Source organism: Palaemon carinicauda, chromosome 38 (assembly GCF_036898095.1).
Source record: "Palaemon carinicauda isolate YSFRI2023 chromosome 38, ASM3689809v2, whole genome shotgun sequence".
In the NCBI taxonomy this organism is placed as follows: domain Eukaryota; kingdom Metazoa; phylum Arthropoda; class Malacostraca; order Decapoda; family Palaemonidae; genus Palaemon; species Palaemon carinicauda.
In genome coordinates, this window is record NC_090762.1 from 34833023 (window position 1) to 34854450 (window position 21428).

General features: G+C 40.3%; 1 protein-coding gene across 2 annotated transcripts in view; it reads right to left on the reverse strand.

Moving 5' to 3' along the window:
• The window catches only part of LOC137630539 (hyaluronan mediated motility receptor-like), a 102507-nt gene that overhangs the window by 14874 nt on the left and 66205 nt on the right, over nucleotides 1-21428 (reverse strand). For both annotated transcript variants that reach the window (XM_068362057.1, XM_068362056.1), the window contains 8 exons: nucleotides 20919-21023; nucleotides 18965-19143; nucleotides 16473-16720; nucleotides 16161-16309; nucleotides 15097-15366; nucleotides 14476-14649; nucleotides 6575-6796; nucleotides 3932-4089 (listed from right to left, as the gene is read on the reverse strand). In XM_068362057.1, the coding sequence (XP_068218158.1) occupies nucleotides 3932-4089; nucleotides 6575-6796; nucleotides 14476-14649; nucleotides 15097-15366; nucleotides 16161-16309; nucleotides 16473-16720; nucleotides 18965-19143; nucleotides 20919-21023 (1505 nt within the window). The remainder of the gene's footprint in view (nucleotides 1-3931; nucleotides 4090-6574; nucleotides 6797-14475; nucleotides 14650-15096; nucleotides 15367-16160; nucleotides 16310-16472; nucleotides 16721-18964; nucleotides 19144-20918; nucleotides 21024-21428) is intronic.

Genomic DNA, 21428 nt, shown 5'->3' on the forward strand with positions numbered 1-21428 from the left:
GCGAGTGCAGGCGGGTTGAGCACAGGCTGAACGGGTGCAGGGGAGGTGCAACACTCTCAGCCCGACACTCACGCAACAGGTCCGAAAGCTGTGCTTGCATGGACTGTAGTAGAGTCCACAACATCGTACGCCTGGCAGATGGTGCTGCGACTGGGTGCAGCGAGTGCAGGCGGGTTGAGCACAGGCTGAAAGGGTGCAGGTGGAGGTGCAACACTCTCAGCCCGACACTCACGCAACAGGTCCGAAAGCTGTGCTTGCATGGACTGTAGTAGAGTCCACAACATCGTACGCCTGGCAGATGGTGCTGCGACTGGGTGCAGCGAGTGCAGGCGGGTGCAGCACAGGCTGAACGGGTGCAGCCGGTTGGTGCACCACCGGTGCAGGCGGGTGCAGCACAGGCTGAACGGGTGCAGGCGGTTGGTGCACCACCGGTGCAGGAGGAGGAGGAGGTGCAACACTCTCAGCACGACACTCACGCATCAGGTCCGAAAGCTGTGCTTGCATGGACTGTAGTAGAGTCCACAACATCGTACGCCTGGCAGGTGGTACTGCGATCAGGCGGAGCGAGCATAGGCGGGGGGAGTGTAGGCGCACTCTCAGCCCGACAAACTGATGACTGAGGAGAGTCAGAGCTAACCCAATGACTGCATCCGGGTTGTTGAACTTTACTTCGTACGTCTGGCAAAGGTCTGGACTTTACGTTTAAGAGGTCTTGAGACCTGAGACCAGCGTTACTCTGCCTTTATTTTCTCCTCTAAATCTCTTCTGCAGACGAGCAAAATAAGGGCTCAATCGTCTGCGGGTGGGAGTGACGGTCTCGGTAAGACACGCCCACAACCACCGAGGATACTTCTGTGCGCCGATCAAGGCCTGCCGAACCCTTTTGCCCTTCGACATTGCTTCTCCCCTGGGCTTGGGAGCTTGCAAGAGGTCCCGGACTGGGAGGACGACTGGCGCGCACAAAAGTACCCTCACGCATAACATTGACATACTTTGCGCTAATCACTTATCACTTTGATTTCTGTTTGCACTTATTTCACTGAACTCGAAACTTTAAGTGGTTTGTACCTGAAACACGCAATTCTATCCTTCTCAAAAGTTAGTAATTGCGAAAACAGAATTACAATGTAACAGAAAAATCTAATGAAAGAAAATTCAGTGGCTGGAAAGAGACTAAACACTAGATCACTCTAGAAACGTTTAGTTTCTTCCCCTAAAGAGACAAGGGATAAGAGCAAAACGATAACGACGTTACTCGTACGCCTGGCAGGCTTGAGGGAAACGTTTATCCTCTTTCTCCCTCCGTCTCTATCTCTCTCTCTCTCTCTCTCTTGACTTAGAACCTGAGAGAAGAGCCCAATCATATATATCGTTAAAACATATTATTGTTAAAGGAAAAAACTGAAATATTTCCCAAAAAGAAAAGTTCCTTATTAGGATCAAAACCATTAAGTTAAGAAAGAATGAACAAAACGCTAGACACGGTTACTCTTACTGCAATGTGAAACCGTGAACATTCTTTCTCTATCGTAACGATAGAGTGCAAGTTGAAACGTTCTGAACGTCAACAACTGCCGAGACAAACAAAACGTTAGTTCAACTTTGAAAAAGTACGAGACTATCAAAGAAATTCTTTCAAAGACCTTAAAATAGCATAATATGTTAACAGGTAAAACCGAAATGACGGGCTCACGATAATTAACTTCGGTACCAAGAAAAGACCGCCTACTATTAGGAAGGTCGAATATAAACAAATATAAAAATTAATTTTAATAAGTTTATAATAAAAGGAAGTTAATCGAAGAGGCCTATAAGAGGCGGAGAGATATAAAATAATCTATAACTTTTGTTAAGCAAAATTAAGAAAGAGAGTCTATACTCTCTTAGATACCAACACTTCCGTCTAAGGGAAGGGTCGGCCATTGAAAGGTGAACGAGAGTTCATACTCTCTTCGTCACCAAAATTAATCAAATTAATTCCAAAAGCTAACTAAGCTAAAATAGAAGTTTCCAGTAAAGCGACAGCCGAAATCAAAGAGAAATACTTCACCAAAGTCGTGAAAATACTCCAAGAACATAAGCGTATCCCAGAACGTCTTGTCAGAAGCACGACAGAGGAATAATTGAGGAGGTGTCAACAAGAAGTACTTGAGTACCTGGCCACAGGTGGCGCTGGTAAGAACACCCCCTTCTAGTATTGTGATAGCTGGCGTATCCCTCCATAGAATTCTGTCAGGCAACAGAGTTGACAGCTACATGATTATCGGGTAAGTTTAATATTGAAAAATGTGGAAGTAAAGTGCAAGGTAAGTGAGGCAAAGAGGGCACCTGACTTGAGGTGGGGTCAGGGATTGGGTCATTCATATGAAGAGAATAAGAAGGAGTTTTGGAAAGAAGTGAAGAGAGTAAGGAAGGCTGGTTCAAGAATTGAAGAGACAGTGAAAGATGGAAATGGAAGGTTGTTAAAAGGAGAGGAGGCAAGGAAAAGGTGGGTGAAGTATTTTGAAGGTTTACTGAATGTTGAGGATAATAGGGAGGCGATATAATTGCTGTTGCAGGTGTTGAGGTACCGGTGATGGGAGATGAGAATGAGAGAGATTACTAGAGAGGAAGTGAGGAGAACACTAGATGAAACGAGAGTAGGAAAAGCATCTGGTACGGATGGTGTGAGAGCTAAGATGCTGAAGGAAGAGGGTGTGACTGTACTTGAATGGTTGGCGAGATTGTTTAATATGTTTTGTGTTATCAATGGTAGCATTAGATTGGGTTTGTGCGTGTATTGTACTACTATATAAGGGTAAGGGAGATGTGCATGAGTGTTGTAATTCAAGGGGTATTAGTTTGTTGAGTGTAGTTGGAAAAGTGTATGGTACAGTACTGATTAATAGGATCAAGGATAAAACAGAGAATGCAATCTTAGAAGTACAGGGTGGTTTTAGAAGAGGTAGGGGTTTTATGAATCAGATTTTTACAGTTAAGCAGATGTGCGAGAAATATTTAGCAAAAGGTAAGGTGTATGTTGCGTTTATGGATCTGGAGAAAGCGTATGATAGAGTTGAGAGGGAAGCAATGTGGAAAGGGATGAGGTTATATGGAGTTGATGAAAGGTTGTTGCAAGCAGTGAAAAGTTTCTACAAGGGTAGTAAAGCATGTGTTAGGATAGGAAATGATGAGAGCGATTGGTTTCCGGTGAGAGTGGGGCTGAGACAGGGATGTGTGATGTTGCCATGGTTGTTTAACTTGTATGTTGACGGAGTGGTGAGAGGTGAATGCTCGAGTGCTTGGACGAGGATTGAAACTGGTAGACGAGAATGACCATGCATGGGATGTAAATCAGTTGTTGTTTGCGGATGATACTGTACTGGTTGCAGGCACAGAAGAGAAGCTTAGATAGTCTTAGGAAACATACAATTTACTTTTAGATTTTGTGATTTGTTCCTCCATGGACACAAACCTTCATCTTTAAATAGAAGACTTATCATAAGGTGGAGGAAGTTCCTGTGCCAAAACTGGCAGGTTTAATATCCCGGGATACCATGCATACAAGTCTTTAGGAGGAGAGCAGGCTAGGATTATAAAATTTAGGATTCAAGCCAAGTAATGGGGCATCAAAGGCTAAATAGCTCTATATAATACAAATTAATCAACTGTATCAATAGGTCAAAGTGGCTACTTGGTGAACCAGCAATAAGGCAGAGGTTCTTTGCTACCCGACAGTAATTAGTGACACCAAGTTTTAAATTCTAGCAGCCTAGTTTCAGCTCGGCTGAAATCATAATACTACCAAAAGACAAAGGTTGTATCAGTTAAAGAGCAATTCAATGTATTCTATATGCCACTTGCAAATAAAGCTTTAAAAAAAAGCAATCACTGACAAATGCTAAATCTGGGATACTAACAAATCACAAAGAAAATGGAAAAGACAAAATACCTGGAAACTTGCAATTTCACTTCGCCCAACTCATCTTGAACAGCTGACAGAGAAACAGAAAGTGCATCTTTCTCCTTGGTTAGTTTCTCTTCAACTTCTTCTAGATGCTGAACTCGACCCTCGCTTGCAAGTAAAGCGGTTTGCTTTTCCTCTAGAGTCTGAAGTAAATAATTACATATTTTTTAGTTTAATGATTTATTCAAGAGATATCACAAAAAGAACAGAAAAATACAGTCGTGAGGATAAATATAAACCGAAGAACTGATAAATCAAGTATGAAGGATGACCAACTGCAAATAAAGTAAACAATTATTTTTCATAATTAGACAATGCAACAAATTTACGAATTTCTTACATGAATTTCACACTGTCATACTGTTGTCAACAACTATAAGTCAAGAAAACAAACCCAACAACACATACATACATATACCAAGGCACTTCCCCCAATTTTGGGGGGTAGCCGACATCAACAAAAGAAACAAAACAAAAAAGGGGACCTCTACTCTCTACGTTCCTCCACCCTAACAAGGGACTCAACCGAGTTCAGCTAGTACTGCTAGGGTGCCACAGCCCACCCTCCCACATTATCCACCACAGATGAAGCTTCATAATGCTGAATCCCCTACTGCTGCTACCTCCGCGATCATCTAAGGCATCGGAGGCAGCGTCACAATCGCTCGCCATTCATTCCTATTTCTAGCACGCTCTCTTGCCTCGCTCACATCTATCCTCCTATCACCCAGAGCTTCCTTCACTCCATCCATCCACCCAAACCTTGGCCTTCCTCTTGTACTTCTCCCATCAACTCTTGCATTCATCACCTTCTTTAGCAAACAGCCATTTTCCATTCTCTCAACATGGCCAAACCACCTCAACACATTCATATCCACTCTAGCTGCTAACTCATTTCTTACACCCGTTCTCTCCCTCACCACTTCGTTCCTAACCCTATCTACTCGAGATACACCAGCCATACTCCTTAGACACTTCATCTCAAACACATTCAATTTCTGTCTCTCCGTCACTTTCATTCCCCACAATCCCCACAACTCCGATCCATACATCACAGTTGGTACAATCACTTTCTCATATAGAACTCTTTTGACATTCATGCCCAACCCTCTATTTTTTACTACTCCCCTAACTGCCCCCAAGACTTTGCAACCTTCATTCACTCTCTGACGTACATCTGCTTCCACTCCACCATTTGCTGCAACAACAGACCCCAAGTACTTAAACTGATCCACTTCCTCAAGTAACTCTCCATTCAACATGACATTCAACCTTGCACCACCTTCCCTTCTCGTACATCTCATAACCTTACTCTTACCCACATTAACTCTCAACTTCCTTCTCTCACGCACTCTTCCAAATTCTGTCACTAATCGGCCAAGCTTCTCTTCTGTGTCTGCAACCAGTACAGTATCATCCGCAAACAACAACTGATTTACCTCCCATTCATGGTCATTCTCGTCTACCAGTTTTAATCTTCGTCCAAGCACTCGAGCATTCACCTCTCTCACCACTCCATCAACATACAAGTTAAACAACCACGGTGACATCACACATCCCTGTCTCAGCCCCACTCTCACCTGAAACCAATCACTCACTTCATTTCCTATCCTAACACATGCTTTACTACCCTTGTAGAAACTTTTCACTGCTTGCAACAACCTTTCATCAACTCCATATAACCTCATCACATTCCACATTGCTTCCCTCTCAACTCTATCATACGCTTTCTCCAGATCCATAAACGCAACATACACCTCCTTACCTTTTGCTAAATATTTCTCGCATATCGGCCTTACTGTAAAAATCTGATTCATACAACCCCTACCTCTTCTAAAACCACCCTGTATTTCAGTATATCAAAATTAAATGTCACAGTTAATTAGATGGGGATTTTCTTTTAAACCATAAAAACAAGATAAAAATATTATGATACCATTTTGAAACTTCATGTCTATTCTGAAATTTCCATTTCTCACAATGCAGTAAAATATTTACAGTACAAATTGTAGGTGAGGATGACTACTTTAAAACTTTCCACTACTATAACATTTTGCTTCAGAATTTTCTTTTCTATTTTTACTCATTTTCCAATTTGCAAAATGGCCCCTGCTATTATGATATCTACTTTTTACCTTCGCCATCAAAGTTGGGACGGAGGTTATGTATTTGCCCCTGTTTGTGAACAATTTCCTTGGCACAATTTTACTCATAGTGAAACTTTTAGGGATTAGGTGTTGAGATGTGGATGTGATTCAATTTCAAAAGTACTAGGTCAAATGCCAAGGTCAAGCAAAAGGTCGACCGAAAAATATGTCTATGGTCTAAATTGATTCTGGGAAAGGCAAGCTGGTTTCAAGAAACAAGTTGCCATAGCAAAGGTCTTCATCTCCCCCCCTCTTCATAAACCTGAATAATCTCCAACAAGAGCTCTCGGTTACTTTCCTATTCTCTTAAGTCTATACCATTGGTTAACATTAACCCAATATTTGGTTTGGATATAAAATAAAACTAATGTACTTACCTCGTCAATTTCATGGATCTAAAATAACTGTACCTTTTACCCTCAAAATCAAAAATAATATTTCACCTAAATTTTAAACCAACAATATCTACTAAAAATCTTACCTTATATAAGGACTGCACTTCTTCACTTTTGCTTTCAAGCGTCATAGTCAGGGTCTCCAAGGAAGAATCCTTTGAGGCAAGGGTCTTATTCATGGCCTCAATCTCACGCCTGAATCGCTTGACACTGGTTTCTAAAACTTTCATTTCTTCCGTTGTAGAGGTGGCCGCAGTGTACTTCTCTTGTAAAGCATCGTACTCTTTCGTTTTCTCCATGAGAGATGTCTGCAATAAAAGGCATCTTTGAAAGAAAACTGATTTTTTACACAGTATTGTACTGTAAATATAAAGCACATAATGGAGTTCAATCATAGATAAATCATTATTCTCCAGAGGTCCAGCGTTTCAGTAGTAAGATCAATACAGTAGTTTAAATTTGGTAAGAGTATGGCACATCATCTCTGTATACGTGCCTCAACATAGGTGTAGTGAAGAGAAGGAAGATTTTAGAGGGATGGACTGATCATCAGATAAGCTGTTAGTGTTATATGGGGACATGTAGATTTCTGATGGCTTTCAAGACATACATAGAGGAAGGAAAAGATTGAAAGTGAACATTAGAAAGACAGAGCTAATGGTTAGTAGCAGAGAAGGACATGAGGTAACCATTCAAGTAGATGTTACAGTGCTAAAACAGAAGAACAAAGTGTTCAATCACTAGCAATTATTATCACAGAGCGAGGTACTGATAAAGCAGTGAGATAATGAAGCAAGCATGGCAAAAATGGAGAGAAGTAACTGGAGTAGTTTTAGATAAGAAAATGCCATTAGGACTCAAAATGAATATACTATTATATAAGGCAGAAACTTGGGCACTTGAAAAGGAAAGAGGTTGGACTGTTGGAAAGAACTGAGAAGAGGATAGTAAGATTTATTGCTGGAACATCGCTACTGGAAAGGAGTGGGAGCCAAGAATTAGGAAGAATGTGTGGTATTTGCAATGTAAAAGAAAAGGACAGGGAAGCTTGGCTATGTTACTATGGCCATGTAATTAGAAGGGAAGAGGTGGAACCAATCAAGAAAACTAACAACCCTGCTATACGAATCATGGGTATAATGTTAAAAGAATAATAATTTAGATTTCTGAAAGGGTTATGAGTTTAAGAATGATTTAGAAAGGATTAAATTCTAAGAACAGCCAACATTTTTGCCTTAAACATTAGCATATCACACTTCATGAATAGATTACCATTAATATATAGTAAAAAATAAAAAAACTAGTAAAATGTTATTTTTATTAGTAAAATAAATTTTTGAATATACTTACCCGATAATCATGTAGCTGTCAACTCCGTTGCCCGACAGAATTCTATGGAGGGATACGCCAGCTATCACAATACTAGAAGGGGGTGTACTTACCAGCGCCACCTGTGGCCAGGTACTATAGTACTTCTTGTTGACACCTCCTCAATTTTTCCTCGGTCCACTGGTTCTCTATAGGGAGGAAGGGAGGGTCGATTAAATCATGATTATCGGGTAAGTATATTCAAAAATTTATTTTACTAATAAAAATAACATTTTTCAATATTAAACTTACCCGATAATCATGTAGCTGATTCACACCCAGGGGGGTGGGTGAAAAACCAGTGTACAAGACTAAAGGATAGCTAAGTATCCCGTATTTCATATAATCAGTTATCCACAATAACTATGAAATAATAAGTACCTGGTAAGGAAGTCGACTTGAACCGTTACTCTGCCTTTAATAAGATCGTCTTCCTTACTGAGCGCAGCGTTCCTCTTGGGAGGCTGAATCAACTCAAAGGTGCTAAAGTATACAGGGCTGCAACCCATACTAAAGGACCTCATCACAACCTTTAACCTCGGCGCTTCTCAAGAAAGAATTGACCACCCGCCAAATCAACAAGGATGTGGAAGGCTTCTTAGCCGACCGTACAACCCATAAAAAGTATTCAAGAGAAAGGTTAAAAGGTTATGGGATTATGGGAATGTAGTGGCTGAGCCCTCGCCTACTACTGCATTCGTTGCTACAAATGGTCCCAGGGTGTAGCAGTACTCGTAAAGAGACTGGACATCTTTGAGATAGAATGATGCGAACACTGACTTGCTTCTCCAATAGGTTGCATCCATAACACTCTGCAGAGAATGGCTCTGTTTGAAGGCCACTGAAGTAGCCACAGCTCCCACTTCATGTGTCCTTACCTTCAGCAAAGCAAGGTCTTCTTCCTTCAGATGAGAATGTGTTTCTCTAATCAGAAGCCTGAATAGTAAGAAACTGAGTTCTTAGAACTTGGAAAAGAAGGTTTCTTGATAGCACACTATAAGGCTTCTGATTGTCCTTGTAAAGGTTAAGACCTTTTTAGATAGTACCTAAGAGCTCTAACTGGGCAAAGTACTCTCTTCAGATCATTCCCCACCAAGTTGGACAGGCTTGGGATCTCGAACGACTTAGGCCAAGGACGTGAAGGAAGCTCGTTTAGCAAAAACCGAGCTGCAAGGAACATGTAGCCGTTTCAGATGTGAAAACAATGATCCTGCTGAAGGCGTGGATCTCACTTACTCTTTTAGCTGTTGTCAAGCACACGAGGAAAAGAGTTTTTAATGTGAGGTCCTAAAAAGAGGCTGATTGGAGAGGTTCAAATCTTGATGACATAAGGAACCTTAGGACCACGTCTAGATTCCAGCCTGGAGTGGACAACCGACGTTCCTTTGAGGTCTCAAAAGACCTAGGGAGGTCCTGTAGATCTTTGATGGTGGAAAGATCCAAGCCTCTGTGGCGGAAAACCGCTGCCAACATACTTCTGTAACCCTTGATCGTAGGAGCTGAAAGGGATCTTACTTTCCTTAGATATAACAGGAAGTCAGCAATCTGGGTTACAGTGGTACTGGTTGAGGAAACTGCATTGGTCTTGTACCAGCTACGGAAGACTTCCCCTTGAGACTGATAGAATCTGAGAGTGGATGTTCTCCTTGCTTTGGCAATCGCTCTGGCTGCCTCCTTCGAAAAGCCCCTAGCTCTTGAGAGTCTTTCGAAAGTCTGAAGGCAGTCAGACGAAGAGAGTGGAGGATTGGGTGTACCTTCTTTACGTGAGGTAGACTTAGAAGGTTCACTCCTAGAGGAAGAGTCCTGGGAATGTCGACCAGCCATTGCAGTACCTCTAAGAACCATTCTCTCGCGGGCCAGAGCGGAGCCAACCAACGTCAGCCGTGTCCCTTTGTGAGAGGAGAACTTCTGAAGTACCCTGTTGACAATCTTGAACGGCGGGAATGCATACAGGTCGAGATGGAACCAATCCAGCAGAAAAGCATCCACGTGAACTGCTGCTGGGTCTGGAATCGGAGAACAATACAACAGGAGTCTCTAGGTTATCGAGGTAGTGAACAGATCTATGGTTGGCTGACCCCACAGGGCCCAAAGTCTGTTGCAAACATTCTTGAGAAGGGTCCACTCTGTGGGGATGACCTGACCCTTCCGTCTGAGGTGATCTGCCATGACATTCATACCGCCCTGAATGAACCTCGTTACCAGTTAGCTTTTGATCTTTAGACCAGATGAGAAGGTCCCTTGCGATCTAGAACAACTTCCACGAAAGAGTCCCTCCCTGCTTGAAGATGTAAGCCAGGGCTGTGGTGTTGTCAGAGTCCACCTCCACCACTTTGTTAAGCTGGAGGGACTTGAAGTTTATCAAGGCCAGAATAACCGCCAACAACTCCTTGCAATTGATGTGAAGTGTCCTTTGCTCCTGATTCCATGTTCCCGAGCATTCTTGTCCGTCCAAAGTCGCACCCCAGCCCGTGTCTGATGCGTCCGAGAGGAGACGGCGGTCGTGTTTCTGAACAGCCAAAGGTAGACTTCCTTGAGAAGAAAGCTGTTCTTACACCACGCGAGAGAAGACCTCCTCTCTTCGGAAACAGGAACTGAGACCGTCTCTAGCGTCATGTCCTTTATCCAGTGAGCAGCTAGATGATACTGAAGGGGGGGGAGGTGGAGTCTCCCTAACACGATGAACAGGGCCAGCGATGAAAGTGTCCCTGTTAGACTCATCCACTACCTGACTGAGCATCGGTTCCTTCTCAGCATGCTCTGGATGCATTCTAGGGCTTGGAAGATCCTTGGGGCCGACGGAAAAGTCCGAAAAGCTCGACTCTGAAGATCCATACCCAAGGAGACAATGGTCTGGGATGGAACGAGCTGAGACTCATCAAAATTGACCAGGAGGCCCAGTTCCTTGGTCAGATCCATAGTCCATTTGAAAATCTCCAGACAGCGACGACTTGTGGGAGCTCTTAAAAGCCAGTCGTCTGACGGAGCCGGACACAAGATCATGGTACTGCTGCACAGTCTGTGAACTGTCAATCATGGGCAAGCGAGGAAGTACAGTGACAACCCGAATCTGTCTAGACTGTCTGGGTCGTACAGACAACTCCTTATCGGGTTGCTGAGGTTGCCGCACTGCGTCACAACAAGTCACTTCTGTTGGTTGTTGAACGTCTTCCCCGTGACACATTGACTCCGTAAACAAAAAATCCTCTAACAAGGACTAAGCTTGGACTGCATGTCTTGCAACACAGCTCAAGGTCTATGGGAGCAGGTGTGGTAACAGACGGGATTAGCGACTGAAGTGGAACCATTACCTTCCCTGGAAGCATGTTATGCTTAAATAAAAGTCCATAGGAGGCTATGCAGCTAAAGGCTCCCTCCAAATGACAGAGTCCTCAAGGGAATATCAGAAGGAGGGAGAAAAGAACTTTCTCATCTACAGGGACCATATCCTAGAAAAGCTAAGTTCTCTCAGTGAGGGTTCACTGGTGCAAAAGCAGCAGACTAGAAGGCAACGTTATGAAACTGCTTGACAGTCTAGTGAGTTGGCAACAACCAAAGATGTGTGACTGAGAAGCATGCGGTAAGGTATGCAGAGCATGTTGTATGCAGAGTATGCTGTATGCAGAGCATGCTGTATGTAGAGCATGTTGTATGCAGAGCATGCTGAATGCAGAGCATGCTGTATGCAGAGCATGTTGTATGCAGAGCATGCTGAATGCAGAGCATGCTGTATGCAGAGCATGTTGTATGCAGAGCATGCTGTATGCAGAGCATGCTGTATGTAAAGCATGTTGTATGCAGAGCATGCTGAATGCAGAGCATGCTGTATGCAGAGCATGTAGTATGCAGAGCATGCTGTAAGCAGAGCATGCTGTATGTAGAGCATGCTGTAAGGTAGGCAGAGCGTGTGCATGGCGTTTAACATTTCTCAGAAATTCCATGACCAGTGCTAGAGTGCTTTATGCATGCTTGCATGGGGTTTTAATATCAACATAATATTTACCTTACATTCATAACTCATGATTCATATTTTTGCCATATTTTGCGATATTGTTAAAAATATATTGCAAGGAATACAAATATATTTTTATAAGTAATACAAATAACCTCCATTATCAAAAGGTTTGAAAATGGAGGTAAGGTATGCTGAACAGCAGAGTCAGAACGAGCTGGAACAACAATAGTTGTGGTTTCCTCTTCAAGACTCTGTTGAGGGAACACCTGAGGCTCAGTCTGCAAAGGCTGATCAAAGGAAGTAGCAGAAGGTAGGCGCATGGGTGGAGGAGGCTGACTCCTAGCATGAGTGGTTGAACCCAAGGGTTGCGCTTGCTGAGCGGTGGGCGGAAGCGGAGTAGCAAGTTCCTGTTCCTGTGGTGTGAGCGGAGCGCGATGAGGTAGAGGCTGCGCAGAACAAGGTAAATGTCTCGCAAGCTGAGGCTCCTGAGGCGCAAGGCTAAGGTGTAGTGGTGCTTGCCTTGTGGAGGGTTGAGCTCGCTGCAGCGAGAGCTGAGGAGACTGACTCATGGACGGGAGAGGTTGTTGTACCTCAACCGAGAGTTGCATCACTGGTGGAGCAGCAAGTGGAGGCGGAGGAAGAGAGGTATAATCCTCCTGATCCCATTGTAAAGGTTGCCTTAAGGAAGGCGGAGGCTGAACACCACTGGGAACAGCAAACTCAGAACGTGGCTCAACATCGTACGCCTGGCAGGTGGTACTGCGATCAGGCGGAGCGAGCGCAGGCGGAGGGAGTGTAGGGGGAGGCGGAGGCGCAACACTCTCAGCCCGACACTCACGCATCAAGACCGAAAGTTGTGACTGCATGGACTGCAGTAGAGTCAACTTGGGGTCGGCAGACACTAAGGTCTGCTGAGGTAAAGCCTTAACAGCAGAGATCTGTTGCGGCAGAACCTTACTCCTCTTAGGCGGAGTGCATTCAACAGATGACTGAGGAGAGTCAGAGCTAATCCAATGACTGCATCCGGGTTGTTGAACTCTAACTTCGTACGTCTGGCATAGGTCTGGACTTTACGTTTAAGAGGTCTTGAGACCTGACACCAGCGTTTTCTCCCCTAAATTTCTTCTGCAGACGAGCAAAATAAGGGCTCAATCGTCTGCGGGTGGGAGTGACGGTCTCGGTAAGACACGCCCACAACCACCGAGGATACTTCTGTGCGCCGATCAAGGCCTGCTGAACCCTTTTGTCCTTCGACATTGCTTCTCCCCTGGGCTTGGGAGCTTGCAAGAGGTCCCGGACTGGGAGGACGACTGGCGCGCACAGAAGTACCCTCACGCACAACACTGACACACTTTGCGCTAATCACTTATCACTTTGATTTTCTGTTTGCACTTATTTCACTGAACTCGAAACTTTAAGTGGTTTGTACCTGAAACACGCAATTCTATCCTTTCTCAAAAGTTAGTAATTGCGAAAACAGAATTACAATGTAACAGAAAAATCTAATGAAAGATAGATAATTCAGTGGCTGGAAAGAGACTAAACACTAGATCACTCTAGAAACGTTTACCTTCTTCCCCTAAAGAGACTAGGGAGAAGAGCAAAAACGATAACAACGTTACTCGCTTGAATGAAACGTTTATCCTCCTCTTTCTCTCTCTCTCTCTCTCTCTCTCTTGACTTAGAATCTGAGAGAAGAGCCCAATCATATATATCGTTAAAACATATTATTGTTAAAGGAAAAAACTGAAATATTTCCCAAAATGAAAAGTTCCTTTATTAGGATTAAAACCATTAAGTTAAGAAAGAATGAACAAAACGCTAGACACGGTTACTCTTACTGCAACGTGAAACCGTGAAAATTCTTTCTCTATCGTAACGATAGAGCGCAAGTTGAACGTTCTGAACGTCAACAACTGCAGAGACAAAACAAAACGTTAGTTCAACTTTGAAAACAGTACTAGACTATCAAAGAAATTCTTTCAAAGACATTAAAATAGCATAATATGTTAACAGGTAAAACCGAAATGACGGGCTCAATGTTAATTAACTTCGGTACCAAGAAAAGACCGCCTACTATTAGGACGGTCGAATATAAACAAATATAAAAATTAATTTTAATAAGTTTATAATAAAAAGAAGTTAATCAAAGAGGCCTATAAGAGGCGGAGAGATATAAAATAAATCTATAACTTTTGTTAAGCAAAATTAAGAAAGAGAGTCTATACTCTCTTAGACACCAACACTTCCGTCTAAGGGAAGGGTCGGCCATTTAAAGGTGAAAGAGAGTTCATACTCTCTTGTCACCATAATTAATCAAATTAATTCCAAAAGCTAACTAAGCTAATATAGAAGTTTCCAGTAAAGCGACAGCCGAAATCAAAGAGAAATACTTCACCAAAGTCGTGAAAATACTCCAAGAACATAAGCGTATCCCAGAACGTCTTGCCGGAAGCACGACAGAGGAAAAATTGAGGAGGTGTCAACAAGAAGTACTATAGTACCTGGCCACAGGTGGCGCTGGTAAGTACACCCCCTTCTAGTATTGTGATAGCTGGCGTATCCCTCCATAGAATTCTGTCGGGCAACGGAGTTGACAGCTACATGATTATCGGGTAAGTTTAATATTGAAAATCTAAAATTACATCAATCACAATAAAATACCTGTAAATTGTTCACTTGGTCTTCATATCCATCGTATTTGTTACTCAGCGCCTCTAATTTAGCATTGGCTCTAGTTTCTGCTAATGTCTTCTCTTCTAATTGCTTCTTGTATGATTGATTTAAATGTAGGTTTTCCTCTTCTACAGATGACAACTTTTCTTCTATTTCCTTTGCCTAGAATTCACAAGTATTAAATGCATTTAAAAGACTGAACTACAAAATCTATTCCATATTCTTTCTATGATAAGCTTGCAGAAACAAATATTTTACACATACAGCACTTAAGATAACAGCGGCCATAGCACAGTAACTTAAAGAACCATACAATAACAACAAGATATAAATCACATTTACATATGTATTCCAAATATTAAATTTGGTTCTATTCAGAATTTATAAAAAAGCCATCATACAAAAATAAAAAAATAAAAACTAAATAATCATAGACTTTGGCAACTTCAGCAATTTTCAAATCATATGTGCATTTCGGTATTGCATATTTAAGAGATGACAGTAATTCCATTTTATGAATACTAGTCATGAAAAATGGTAAAATCCTAAACTAATTCTCAAAGGAGAAAAAATCAGTTATAAATTCTAGACTCAATAAATAAAACATACCCTCTTTTTCTGTAGTTCATTTTCCTTTTGGGTTTCCTTCAGATGATTTTCCAAGTCCCCAATTCTTGACCTGAGTGTCACGCGTTCCTCTTCCATTTCTCTTTCCAATGTTGAAGCCTGTAGATTTAAGCTAGCAATTGTGTCTTCTTTTGCTTCCAGAGTCTTCTCCAAGTTATCTCTGAGGGTTGTCAAATGCTGTTTTTCTTCCCTTAATGCATCAATACACTGTTGCATTTCATCAACGGCTTGCGACTTTTTACGCATGTCAATCTGCAAAACAAAGTTTATCACTGCACAAACTCAACAAATATTTAATTTAGAATTTAGAACTATTGTTTGTGATTCCTGAAGCAAATAAGATTGTTTCTCAGTGCCTTTAAAACACTTCATTAGTCTTGAGCTCTAAAACAATGAAAATATATTTTGCATTGCCGGATCCAAGCCAAAATTTAACAATAAACGAGCATTAAACTTTTTAACTAAATTTGAGGCAATAACTAGAAAGCTTGTGTATTTTAAATCCATTTTTTTCCCTTTGAAAAGAATCTCTTTACAAGTTATGTCCAAGCCCTACTAAATTGATACCTCTTTTGTGTAGGCTACCTGGTACATGTAATTAATTATATAAAATTTTAATTAATTTATCTCATAACTGTAGTACTGAATAAGATGAATACTAAATCACAAAACCATCGCTGTAGCCTCTAGGTTAGCTTTTGCAACAACTGGTATCTTATCAACTAGTTATATAAAATTGGTTTGTCATTATTAAAAATGTCACTTTACTTACTACATCCTTAGAAATTCAAAATAAACAACAAGTAAATAACAATGCAGATTCTAAATCGTGCTTTTCCAACATGTGTTGGGAAAAAAAAATTAAGAATTATCTTTCTTGTTTAGTTTATTTTGAATTTCTGATGATAAAGTAAAAAATTTGTAATAATGAGGAAAGCCATTGTTTCATTTACATTTCATCCCCATTCACAACGAACGAACAAGCAAACACATGTACTGTACACATCCAAGTGATGATCAATGATACTATTAGTATTTTTCCTTACCTTTAATTGAGTTATTTGAGTGCAAAATCCTTCCATAGATGTTTTCAAACTAGAGAGCTCCTTTTGTGCAACAGCTGCTGCTTCTTTTGCTTGGTGCACTTCTCGTTCCAGTCGCTCCTCAAGGTCTCTGTTTTCGGCTTCTTCACATTCTGTCGGATAAGTCAAATGTAAATCCATATTACCATAAACTAATTACCAATTTTCAATCATAATTACATTATAAAACTATCCACTTTGATCCACATACTAAGACACTTAAGAATTAAAGGTTTCAAAAGCACGTTAAGATTAGATATCCGAGGTGTTCCTTACCAAGTGCATCCTCCAAACTGGTGTACTTCTGAACAAGATCTTTAATGTTATGCTCCAGCATCTCCTTCTCTTCTTTCATCTTGCTTAGTTCTTCCCTCAAACTCTCAATATCTGACTCTGCTGCCATGCGAAGGAGTTTCTCCTTTTCCATATCTTCAAGGGTTTGGGAGAGAACTCGACGTGTGGCTTCGTGCTCCAACAAGGATTCTGAATATTTCACTCCTATGTCACTTTCAATATTTTTCATCCTGAAATTTTTATTCATAGAATTAAACAGCTCATTAAACCTATTACAGTTTGTTTATTTTATATAACTTTTATATAACTTTCAAGTGAAAATTAGTGCTGTACTATAGTAAACAAAGAAAGAATATACTATCAATAAGCCATACTTAATACTTAATACTTAATACTTGATGCTTATGGAGGTGTAGACCCAAATGGTATTTTTCCTTTGTTTTTTATAAAGACAGCAGATTTCTTAGCTCCAAAGTTATCTGTTATTTTGCGCAAGTTAGCAAGAAGAGGAGCTTTTAGCACTAGTTGGAGAATTGGTAATGTTACTCCTCTATGTAAATGTGTTTGTGGTAGCTCAAGTCCCACTGATTACCGCCCAATTTCCATAACTCCCATATTATCTAAAGTTTTTGAACGTCTTCTGGCAAAACGTCTTAATAGGTTTGCTGAAGGTAATCATCTTCTCCCTAGTTTGCAATTTGGTTTTCGTAAAGGCCTTGGAGCATGTGATGCCCTTCTTACAATCTCCAATGCTGTACAGAAATCCCTTGATTGTGGTCGGGAAGTTCGTATGATTGGCCTTGATTTTAGTGCTGCCTTTGACCGTGTTAATCATGAGGCCCTTGTTTTCAAACTGAAACAGTTGGGAGTGGGTGGGTCGTTTCTTAGCATTATTATTGATTTTTTAAGTAATAGATCTCAAAGAGTTGTTGTTGATGGGCACCATAGTGATTATAGGAATGTGATATCTGGTGTTCCACAGGGTAGTGTTCTTGGCCCATTACTTTTCATACTATATACACATGACATGTGGTTTGGCCTAGAAAACAAGCTTGTTGCATATGCAGATGATGCTACTCTCTTTGCATCAATTCCATCCCCTGAATGTAGATCTAGGGTTGGTGAATCCCTTAATAGAGATTTAGCTAGAATTAGTGCATGGTGCAAATTATGGGGTATGAAGTTGAATCCTAACAAAACTCAAAGTATGATTGTAAGTAGGTCAAGGACGGTGGTTCCTCAACATCCGGATCTCAGTATTGATAATGTTTCTTTAAATATGTATGACTCTTTCAAAATTTTAGGTGTGATTCTCAACAGTAAATTTACTTTTGAGAAACATATAAGGTCTGTGTCTTCTTCAATTTCACAAAAAATAGGCTTATTGAGAAAGTCTTTCAAGATTTTCGGTGATCAATCTATTCTGAAGAAGTGTTTTAATTCTTTCATTCTACCTTGTTTTGAGTATTGTTCTCCTGTCTGGTCTTCAGCTGCTGATTCTCATCTTAATTTGTTGGACAGAAACTTACGGTCTATTAAATTTCTTATTCCTGATCTAGATATTAATCTCTGGCACCGTCATTCAATTAGTTCATTATGTATGTTGCATAAGATTTTTCACAACTCTGACCATCCTTTACATTCAGATCTCCCTGGACAATTCTATCCTGTTCGTAATACTAGGCAGGCAGTTAATTCTAATAGCCAGGCCTTCTCCATCACGAGGCTCAATACTACGCAGTACTCTAGAAGTTTTATTCCAGCTGTGACCAAGTTGTGGAATAATCTTCCTAATCGGGTGGTTGAATCAGTAGAACTTCAAAAGTTCAAAGTTGGAGCAAATGCTTTTTTGTTGACCAGGCAGACATAGTCTTTTTATAGTTTATTTATGACATATTTGTTTTTGATGTTGTTGATAGTTTATTATATGACATGTCTGTTTTGACGTTGTTTCTTATTTTAGAATGATTTATTGTTAATTTGTTCTCTTCATTTATTTATTTCCTTATTTCCTTTCCTCACTGAGCTATTTTTCCCTGTTGGAGCCCCTGGGCTTATAGCATCTTGCTTTTCCAACTAGGGTTGTAGCTTGGATAGTAATAATAATAATAATAATAATAACTTGTCCTTATGGGCTGTCAACGCAAGAGCCTGTGTCTTACTTAAGGCAGGGCAATCAAAAACAAACACACAAAAATACTTAATGAATTAAATTGGCTTTAATACCACTGAGGACCAATTTTGAAACTCCCATGGGGCTCAACCTCAGGAAATTTTTCTTCAAATAAAGAGCCAAACCTTAAACCAAAATTGATTGAAACGTATTGAAATGATACTTTAAACAACTTCTGGTATTCCTACAATCCACAGTGCTAAACAAGGTGCACCAAGTGGTAACGCACTTCAGGTGGATATAGAAAGGTAATTTAGCCCTTTGAAACCTTAAATTATTAGTCGGGATATGAAAGACTCACTTGATAATGTGTTGAGCTTCCCTGTCGCTTATCTCTGCCATAAGTTCCACCACCTTCTCCTCCAGCTGACTATTGTTGTCTTCTAGTAAAGCCATCTTGTTTTCAACGCAAGCCAAGCTTTCGTCCCGAGACATCAGCGTTTCCTTTACTGATGCAAGTTCCTTGTCAAGCTCACTCACCTGCAAAAAAGGTAGATGATAGATATATTTATCTACTAGATAATATACATAATAAAATTATAAAACAAAAATATCTTATATTGAATGTTGTAATACAAAATAATTTTCCAAGCACTGTACATACTCATCTGAAATGATTATTAGAAAGCATCAAAATTAATGCACATAAAATATTCCAGATGAATAAACTGATATTTTTATTTTCAAATTTCAAGTCCAAAACATGATTATATGATAGAAAAATTTGGTGGAAGATAATTTGAAGTATCCGAGATGAAAATATACTTATCTTTTCTAACCAAAATATATTGCTAAAGTGAATAATTTTACACTATCTATCTTTTAATGTTACAGATAAATTTAGTGCCTACAATTTTTTTTATTCTTTTTTTATCAATATGTGAGAGAGGCAAGAGAGCGTGCTAGAAATAGGAATGAATGGCGAGCGATTGTGACGCAGTTCCAGTAGGCCCTGCTGCTTGCCCCAGTGCCTTAGATGACTGCGGAGGTAGCAGCAGTAGGGGATTCAGCATTATGAAGCTTCATCTGTGGTGGATAATGTGGGAGGTTGGGCTGTGGAACCCTAGCAGTACCAGCTGAACTCGGTTGAGTCCCTGGTTAGGCTGAAGGAACGTGGAGAGTAGAGGTCCCCTTTTTGTTTTGTTTCATTGTTGGTGTCAGCTACCCCCCCAAAATTGGGGGAAGTGCCTTGGTATATGTATGTATGTATGACAAAAGTTACGCTGAAGATATAGAAAAAGTATCTAAAGACCCATATAGATTTAAACTAATCCAAAACTATCAGGAGTGGCATTTGGATTATTGGCTCTATTTCTTCTGACAATCTAACCTCACCCAAGTGCAATAAGGAAATACCTGAATTAACATAACACCAATATATATAGGAAAAAACCATTCCACAACCATGTAATTCAAATACAAATTCATTTACAGCTAGGTAGTAGATTGGCCAAGGCACCAGCTACTCACTGAGATGCTACTGCTAGAGTTATTGGGTCCTTTGACTGGCCTGACAGTATTACATTGGATTCCTCTCTCTGGTTACAGCTCATTTCATTGTTACCGACACATACACAGAATAGTCTGGCCTATTATTTACACATTCTCCTCTTTCCTCATACCCCTGACTACACTGAGATTACCAAATAATTCTTTGCTCAAGGGGTTAACTACTGCACTTTGATTGTTCAGCAGCTACTTTCCTCTTGGTAAGGGTAGAAGAGACTCTTGAGCTAAGGTAAGCAGCTCTTCTAGGAGAAAGACACTCCAAAATCAAACCACTGTTCTCTAGGTCTTTAGTAGTGCCATAGCCTCTGCACCATGGTCTTCCACTGTCTTGGGTTAGAGATTTCTTGCTTGAGGGTGCATTCGGGCACACTATTCTATCTTGTTTCTCTTCCTCTTTTTTTTTTTTTGAAGTTTTTATGGTTTATATAAGAAATATTTATTTCAATGTTATTATGGTGCTTAAACTTCTCTTGTAGTTTAATTCCTATTTCCTTTCCTCACTGGGCTACTTTCTCTGTAGGAGCACTTGGGCTTATAGAATCCGGCTTTTTCAACTAGGGTTGTAGCTTAGCAAGTAATAACAATAATATTGTCATTACTTCACATTAAGCCAGAACATCATCTTGCTTATAAAGCAGCCTCTAAACTCAAATGACAATAAATGACGAAGGATTCATGCCTTATTCCTACTAAATTCACTTGAATTCTGGTTAAATAAAACTTTCTTCTTTAAATGAGTAACTTACCTTTTTCTCACTATTGGCTAGGTCTTCTTCCATCTTCAGTCTTGAATCAAGCTCAGCCTGAACTCTCTCATGTAGTACACTGGCCTCATCAAGTCTCTGACTCAGCTATAATAGAAAAAATAATTAGGATATTTTTTTTTATAATTTTCAGTTGAAAAACTGGTTAAAAATAATTTCAAATTATGTGAATATGATCATTACTTAAGTACAGTGTCTGCATTTTCTACCTTGAGGTTATAACTAACGGTACACTCAAAATCATTTGGAAAATAGTTATTCATATTGGCTCACAAGAATGCATAGTAAAATTTGCCTAATTCCATAAAATATTAATTTTTCATGCCGTTATACCATGTAATCAGTTTTTTAAAAAATCAAATAAGCGAATAGTTACGACATGTGATTTATAAAAATAAATCCCTGGCCATCCTTACGAAAAGAGTACTTAATTCTTATGAATACACTTCATTTATGAGATTATATAATAACCCTTAAAATATTATATTATGA